Below are 8966 nucleotides of genomic sequence, written 5' to 3' on the forward strand. Positions count from 1 at the left end.
AGTTCTCTGATGGAACTTTTGGGATCACTTAAATATACTATCATATCATCTGCAAATAGTGATATTTTGACTTCTTCTTTTCCAATTTGTATCCCCTTGATCTCCTTTTGTTGTCTGATTGCTCTGGCTAGGTCCTTTTTCTGGGATCTTAAGTTCTGCTGGCTTACAAATTTTAGTTACAGAGAGGTGAACTCTTCTAACATGAACTATGACAAATATTCAGTTTTCCCAGTGGCCAATTTGGGCATCTAATGCTCTTAAACCAACAGGATAAGAAAGGAATAACAGTGTTAGGAAGGGTGATTAATTCATGTTTCCATGAGAGAAATTATATTGCTTCTTCAAATGGAGGTCAAAAGACTTATGTCTGGATTATAGATGTTTTTACGATGGTCCTCAACCTTCCTAATGCTGACACCCAAGAATACAGTTCTTCAATATAGTCACCCTCAGAGTATAAAATTAATTTTGTTGCTACTTTCCAAGTGTCATGCTGCAACTGTGGTGAATTGTAATATAAATATTTGATGTGCAGATGGTCTTAGGCAACACTTCTGAAAGGGTTCTTAGATCCCCCATAGGGGTTGTGACCCACAGGTTGAGAACTAGTGGTTTATGGTATCTCTTGATAATACGATGTCTTGTGATTAGAGGGAACCTACAACAGCCTTATCCAGACAGGATGACAAGGGGCACAGACCCCTCAGAAATGAAGGACTGTGCCACTCCTCCAGGAAAAGTGGCAAGATCTGCTGAGGTTATTACCAAGGGAAAAATACCAAATGGGTTTGTAGGGGAAGGTTGTTATAAATATAAACTAAGGCCACATGACTAATTTCAAAAATGAGGATTATTAGTGACATGAGTATCCCTGTCATAGTTTGTTAAGGTTGTGTTGAACAGGTAGCTGTGTTTTCCTTTCTGAATTTTGAATTCATGTGATATAAATCAATTAAGAGAATATCAATGGTTACCATACTTGAATTTGAGATACTGAAAAAATGTCCCCAGAATGAATTACATTTTATGCGTCTGTGCTTGTACAAGGGATACAAGCCTAAGACCCCGAGGACTCCCAACTGAAGGGTTGAAAGGCCGACTGTTAAGGAGATGTGTCACTGTGGTTTTTTGTGTCAGTGCTTTGTCTGTCAGATTTGTGTCTATTTGCCTTAGTTTTCCGGTTTTTCTTGAGTATTTGTTGAGGGAGGTGACTAAAGGAAGCGTGGACCTCTGCTACAGTTGTATGCCCTGGAGAGTAGGAGCCACAGGGGTTTCAAAGATGTTGTAGAGCCTCATGTATGGGACCATATAGGGCTCAATGTGCCCTGTCAGTAATTGCTGGAAAGGTTAGAACAGACGTGGAACCCTTTGACATGGCACACTGCTATCCTGTCTTCATTTTCTCCTCTGTGCAAGTGGAGGAATCTGCTGGGTGGCCTTTACCACCACCTTGTGGCTGTCTATTACGTGTGTGGCACTTTCTTATTCTGTGAGTGAAGGAGGAAATGAGACTGATTCCATTCCACAGATTTAGTTACTGACCCCCATCTTGGGTTAAATCCTTCTTACCAAGAGCATGTATACTCACTAATTTTCCCGTGACAGAAAACTCTTTGAGGCAGCATCCAGGGCAAAATCAGGCTCTCTCTACCCTGTTTTAGAGTGTGCAAAGGACAAAGATCTCATTTTACCCCTCCTGATCAACATTGTTCCCGGGTCATATGTGACTCAGCAGTTTTGCTCTTGGAGCTCTCCGTGGATGGAAGGCTGTTCTTCATCCATTCCAACAAAGTTAGCATTTCTTCCTTGGACCACCAGTCTTATTTCTAGGTCTGTCAGACAACCTGTTTTCCTGTTCACCTTCCAGCTGTTTTAGCCTCCTCATTGGTTGCACTGGCCTGGGAACCCAGCATTAAGGGCACTGTACCCCAGGGCAGCACAACCTCTGAGCTCCACATTCCAGTGTATCCTTCCCTGCCCAGAGCCAAGTGCACTTCCATTTTGTCCTGGCTCAACACAACTCCACCCCCCTCATGCAGTGGCAGGGGCTCCTGTGATTGGTATGGTTAGCTCATTGGTTTTGGGTTTTTACAACTTCCTTATTTATTCCTCTCTGTGTCCTAATTGTCTTCAGTTCTCTTAATTGACAATGTACCCTCATCATAATGACTGCTTTCTGTCCGTGAGAGATGGTGTTGATGATCGATGGGGTAAGGGTCTTCTACTGGGGGTGGCAATATTCCTAAGCAAGTGGCCCTGGGCTGGATGAGAGAGCTAGGTGAGCATGAGACAGTGACCCTCAAGAGAGCAAGCCAGGAGACAATGTTTGTCCATGGTTTGCCTTCTGTTTCTAGCTTCAGTTCCTATTCTAAGCTCCCAACAGGATGGACTGTGATCTGTGAGAACCATGTTACCTGAGATGCTTTTGCTCAGAGGATTCTGTCACAGCAGCAGAGTAGCCAGTTAGAACAACAACAAGACAAAAGAAACAAAACAAAACAAAAAACAAAAAACAAACATACAAAACAAAAACAAACCCCAAAAACCCAGTATCAAAAGGTGATTTTGGTGCTAGTCAGAATGTATATTCTCTTTTGAAGGAATGTGAAAAATACCAGTAACTGAGATGGCAAAAATCATAGAAAACTGTACATGGAAATTAATTGCTGGTTATCACAAGACTTGGAAAATTGGAGTGTTGACAGTAATGCAGCCAGAGAAAGATGAGGCTGTAATATTTCAGTGGAAAATAGACACTGTTAGAAATGTAGCTAGACGTCAATTTTGTGATATTTTCACCAAAAATTTTTCTTACTTGGCCTATGCCCTGAGATATTGAGTAGGACGAAATTTAAAAATAATGGGCTGACGTCTATATTTTTATTCTATTTATATGTATTTGTTCATTTCCCCAGTCATTTATTTATTCAATTTACACTCACCTTGCTACACCCTCCCCATCCCATCTTGCACAGTCCCTCGTCCCTGACTCCTTTTTAGTTTCCCAGGCATGGTGGGCACCACTTGAGTATTTCCTACCATGACACATCAAGTCTCTGCAGGGTTAGGCACATCTTCTCCTATGATGTTCGACAGAGCAGCCAAGTTAGGGGAATGGTTTGGACAGAGGCAACAGCTTAAGGACACCCCCCTCTCAATTTGTTGGGGGACCCACATGAACACTGAGTAACACATGTACTATATATGTGGTGGGGGTCTTGGTCTATCCTGTGTATGATTTGTGGTTGGTGGCTCAGCCTCTGAGAATCTCCTAGGGTCCAGGTTGGTTGAATCTGATGTTCTTCTTATGGACTTCCTGTTCCTTTGGAACCCCTCAGTCCTTTTCCCAAGTTTTCCAAAAGACTCCCTGAGCCCCATCCCATGTAGGCTGTGGGTCAGTCAGGTGCTTGATGGAGACTCTCAGAGGACAAGTATGTCAAGCTACTGTCTGGATGAAAGCATAACAAAGTATCCTTAGTAATATCAGGGATTGGTGCTTGCCCATTGGATGGGTCTCAAGATGGGCAGGGTATGGTTAGGCCTTTCCCTCAGTCTCTGCTCCATCTTTCTGCCTACATTTCTTGTAGTCAGGACAAATTTTGAGTCAAAAGGTTTTTGGTTTGGTTAGCTTACTTAACTGTCCACTGGGGGTTCTGCCTGGCCTCAGGCTGTGGCCTCTTCAGGGTCCATATCTCATTGCTCGGCAGCATCTCCGCCAAGATCACCCCCATAGACTCCTCGGTGTCCTCCCATTCTGGCACATCCAAAGATGCCTTCACCCGTCACCCCCCTCCAGGTGCAGGTTTTTATTCATTTTCCTGAGCCTCTGGCCTTCACTTGTCTTCATCACACCTGGTCCTGACCCACCCACGTCCTCTTTCTTATACACTCTCCCATCCAGTTCTCTGTCTTTAGTCTGCCCCCTTTAATTGTTTTACTCCCCCTTATGTTTGAGATTCAACCATGCTCACTTGTGCTTTCATTCTTGTTCATCTTATTTTGGTCTCTGGAGTGTAGGAGGATATCCTGTTCTTTATGGTTAATATTGTCTTGTAAGTGAGTATATACATGCATGTCCTTTTGCGTCTGGGTTACCTCACTCAGGACGAAAGTTTCTAGTTGTGTCCATTTGCCTGCAAAATTCATGATATCCTTGTTTTTAATAGCTGAATGGTATTCCATTTTGTAAATTTTCTGCATCTATTTTTTGTTTGAGGGACATCTGGATTCTTTCTAGTCTCTAGCTGTTATGAATAAAATGGTTCTGAACTTAGTGGAGCACATGGCCTTGTACGAACTTGTACATATATGCTTAATATGGTACCCTAAGTGCAACACTTCCTCCTGATAAGTCTTGAATTAATGGAAGGAGTTGGCAGCGTGTTCCCTCATCCCAGGAAGGAACTTTAAATAAACCCTGCTGCAACTGTGGTACAAGTAAGGCAGGGTCCATCAACTTAGAAGCAGACTTGACAGGATCACCCATATTGCACTGATTCTGGAAACTGAAAGATGAAAAACTCAAGGTCATGGATTCTTCCTGTATGGTTTCAGTTTAGCACCATTCTAGCATCTTGTGGCAGAGCCCCAGTGCACACTGTGTCAGAATTCATTGCATTGAAATTGTGAGGATGATGCTTGAGTTGCATTTTGCAACATCAAGGTCTTGAGATACCTAAGGCATTGAGAAATCTGCTGTGTAGCAATGCATTCAACAAGAGGAAGTACCCAAACTAAGATGTATGAGACGTTACAGGAACGGTGCCGTCTAAGCTAGAAACTGACGTCCAGTGTGTTTGAGACAAAGGTGTAGGATTTGATGTTTGTCCTCATGTGTTTCTTGCCTTGTTCCAATCTTCTCTCCTCATGTGCACTTTCCTACCTATTGGAATGGGAAGGGGTATTCTGATGAACTATCTCTCCTGCCCTTTCTTATTTATGATCAACATTTATATTACTAGTATTTTCTTCTGTTCATTTGTACCTGTTTAAACATGTATTCCCTGTTAATAAAATTTTATTAATGTTGCAGTTTAAACTGGTACAGTTCAGGTTTCTGTAAAATGAACACAGAACTGCAGCGAGTGTGCAATTCTTTGTGGGAACTTCAGTAAAGAACTGAGTTCTCTCTATCTTTCCTGTTTCCTTGGTTGATATTTGCAGGGGAGTGAGGGTCTTAATATGTAACTCTTGCTGTCCTAGAAGGCAATGTATAGACCATGCTGACATCCAGCTCAATGATGTACACATTCGTGTACCTCTGGGATTAAAGACATTGGGATAGATACCCAGCTTGCCCATCAATTTTGTAGTTAGTATTTTTCATACAGTTTCTCGGATGTGTGCTCAGTACTGTTGATCTGTTGTTCCCTGCATCTCTCTCTATCTCAATTGGAGGAGTTTCTCTTGTACAGTCATCCTATTCAAAGGGTTCAGAAGGGACATAGGTGAACCTTATAATTTACTTTCCTTCTAAAAAGACATGGTAATTAAATTATAACTTCTGTGTCAGGAAATAAATGGAGAATGCACCCAAATTATATGAATCTTCTGTCACGGGAGCATACATGTACTTTATAGTGATGTCAGAGTCATGCTTTGTGTTGTATACTTGTATGGGATATTTTAGGGTGCAGTGACTTATGATGATGTGCATGTGATCTTCACTTGGGAAGAGTGGATTTTGCTGGATCCTTCCCAGAAGAGTCTCTACAGAGAAGTGATGCTGGAGACCTACCAGAACCTCACCGCTATGGGTAATATTGTGAATTCTCATTTGCTTTTCAAAATAAGGAAACAGATGTTTCTTGGTTATTGATGGTGTTCTTTCTGTTTTGTTTTTTTTCTTTTTTTTAGTTGAGAATGAGGTAGTTGAGCTGAATAAATCAGGCTCATTGAATTTTCACAGCAACTTCAATAGTGCTGTGAAAATTCCCAGTAACTTGAATTTTGTTTAATTTCCAATGCTATGTGATTCATTTTCTGGTACTGTGTTTTAGGCTACAGTTGGGGCATCCATCACATTAAAGAATGTTGCCAAAGTTCTACAAGACATAGAAGGTAATTTTCCTGTGCAAGCTGATACAAATATGCCTCTGAGGATATTTTAATATTCTGTAAGTTTTAAAGAAAAGCAATATTGTAAAATATCAGTCCTTTATATGTATCTATGATTATAATATTCTCTCAAAACCATGTATCTCGATGTCAGTTATTTAATTTGTGTATTAAGGCATTCCTCTAAGAAAGAAAATCAAGGAAACAGTACCTTAAGATATACCTGTATTTGATTTTTAGATCCATTAGAGCTCTGCTGTGGAATTTCCAATATGTATCGTCTCAAAATGCTTGTATGTTGCACCTTGAATGTGATAAATATATATGTAAACCCTCCTAATAAGCAAATAGTCCATTGTAAAGTTAGTGATACTCATCTTCTTGTAGTGACATTGCTAAGTTTATTGAGATTCAGGAATGTTGTCATGGAGAAAACTTAATCGATGTACCATAGGTCTAGGAGGAACAAAATGTCAAATGGTGTGAATGCAGTATGGAATCCTTTTATTTGCTATTCTTCTTTTGTTTTTAAAGATTTTTTAATTTTACTTATGTGAGAACACTGTCCCTGTCTTCAGACACACCAGAAGAGGGCATCAGATCCCATTATTGTTGGTTGTGAGCCACCATGTGGTTACTGGGAAATGAACTCAGGACATCTCGAAGAGCAGTCAATGCTTTTAATTGCTGAGCCATCTCTACAGTTCTGTTATTCTTCTTTAATAGGTACACCCAGTGTCACCCTGGGTAAAAGCCATGTGAGCATAGGGTTATTGGAAGAAGCAAAGTACCATGTTCTATTCGAGAACAATGAGAAGATCTGTAGTATTCACCCTTTGGTAGACTTTCTGAATATCATAGAAGTTTGCAATTTATCGTATTTCTGACATTACTGGGAACATCCCCTAAGTCACACTGCAGAAAATCCCTATGGGTACTAGATATTGGGAAATTGTTCTGTGTGTCCTGGTTCACAGTCCTAATGTGATGTGATTCACACTACAGGAAAAATTATGAACGTAATCAGTTGTTCTTTACTTTAAAACTTTTACTGGATTTTATATTTACACTTTGAATGTTATTCCTTTTCCTGGTTTCCTGTCAAGAAAACCCACTAGGTCATCTTCCCGAACCCCTGCTAATATGAGGGTGTTTCCCACCTCCCCACCCTGACATTCCCCTACACTGAGCTGTGAGTTGTTCCCTTTTCTTCAGATACATGAAATATATCATATAGAAGTCTCATATAGAGAGAGGGTGTTATAATTGTGTCCATGTAATAAATGCTCTTACCATCACAGGTATATTCAAAGAGGCAAAACAACCCTTATTGTGGGAGAACACAATGAACATACAAAAATGATAAAAACTTCAGATCTGATTCTTGTTTACCATTAGGGCAAACTGTAAAGTTAATTCATCTTGATTAAATAATTGTTCAGGGTAATGAATTAATTTTTCAGGCATGTAAGAAGTCATACTGGAGAGAAACCTTATGAATGTGATCAATGTGGTAAAACCTTTGCAACATTCAGTGATTTCCAATCTCTTAAAAGAGCACATACCAGAAAGAAACCTTATGACTGTAATCAATGTGGGAAAGCCTTTACAAGGCCCAGTCATCTCCAATATCATAAAAGAACACATACTGGAGAGAAACCTTATGAATGTGATCAGTGTGTTAGAGCCTTTTGCAAGACTACGTTCTCTCCACTATCATAAAAGAACCTATACTGGAGAAAAACCTTATCAATGTAATCAATGTGGTAAAGCCTTTACAAGACTCACTTCTCTCCAATATCATAGAAGAATACATAGTAGAGAGAAATCTTCTGAATGTAATCAATGTGGACAAGATTTCTCAACACCCTGAAAACTCCAATGTCATAGAAAACCCCACACTGGAGAGAAACCTTATGACTGTAATCAGTGTGGTAAAGCCCTTTTACATCTCCGTCATTTTCAATATCATAAAAGAACACATACTGGAGAGAAAACTCATGAATGTAATCAACCTGGTAAAAGCCTTTTCACAAAGTTATCGTCTCCAAAGTCATAAAAGGACCCATTTTGGAAAGAAACCTTATGGATGTAATGAATGTGAAAAGCCTTTGCATGTCCAACTAGTCTCTACAATCATAAAAGATCCCATAGTGGACTGAAACATCATGATTATAATCAATGTGGGAAAGACTTCACCATTTTTATAGCCTCCATTATTATAGAAGAACACATAAAGGAGAGAAACCTTATGAATGTAATAAGTGTAGTTAAGCATTTACAAGTCACAGTCATCTGTAACGATACAAACAATGACACACAAGACAGAAACTGCATCATTGTTATCAACGTGGTAAAGCCATTGCATGTCATAGTTCTTTATACATACACATACGAATCTCACTGGAGAGAACCCTTATTAATATAATCACCGTAGTAAAACCATGGCAGTTCGCCATCATGTGCAGATACATAACAGAACTCATTCATGAAAATAAACCTATGAATATAACCAGTGTGTTAAGCCCTTGCCTTTCACAGTCATCACTCAATACATAAAAGAACACAGTGTAGAGTAACTGCATGAATGCACTGAACAAGGTAAAGCCCTTCCAGGACACAGTCATCTTCCAGTACACAAATGATACCTGCAGGAGAGAACCATTATGAATGTAATCAATGTGATAAAGCCTTTACACCTAACAGTCATTTCCAAAGACATTAGTGAGCATGTAGTGGAGAGAAACCTTATGAATGTAATGAATGTGGGACACCCTTTGCATTTCACTGTAGTCTTTAAAGACATAAAAGAACACAAAGTGGACAGAAATACTGTGAATATACTCAAGTTGGAAAATTCTTTACATGCTGCATGAGGCTGTGCATCCATAAAGGAACACATACTAGAA

At 39.9% G+C, this 8966-nt stretch overlaps 1 protein-coding gene across 1 annotated transcript; it reads left to right on the forward strand.

Moving 5' to 3' along the window:
- Window positions 1-2189: 2189 nt before the first annotated feature.
- On the forward strand, window positions 2190-7779 carry LOC116893542 (zinc finger protein 120-like). The gene is made up of 4 exons (XM_032895261.1): window positions 2190-2210; window positions 5630-5756; window positions 6000-6060; window positions 7614-7779. Exons 1-4 carry the CDS (start codon window positions 2190-2192, stop codon window positions 7777-7779), a joined length of 375 nt encoding a protein of 124 aa, XP_032751152.1.
- The last annotated feature ends 1187 nt before the right edge of the window (window positions 7780-8966 follow it).

Source organism: Rattus rattus, chromosome 2 (genome assembly GCF_011064425.1).
Source record: "Rattus rattus isolate New Zealand chromosome 2, Rrattus_CSIRO_v1, whole genome shotgun sequence".
NCBI lineage: Eukaryota > Metazoa > Chordata > Mammalia > Rodentia > Muridae > Rattus > Rattus rattus.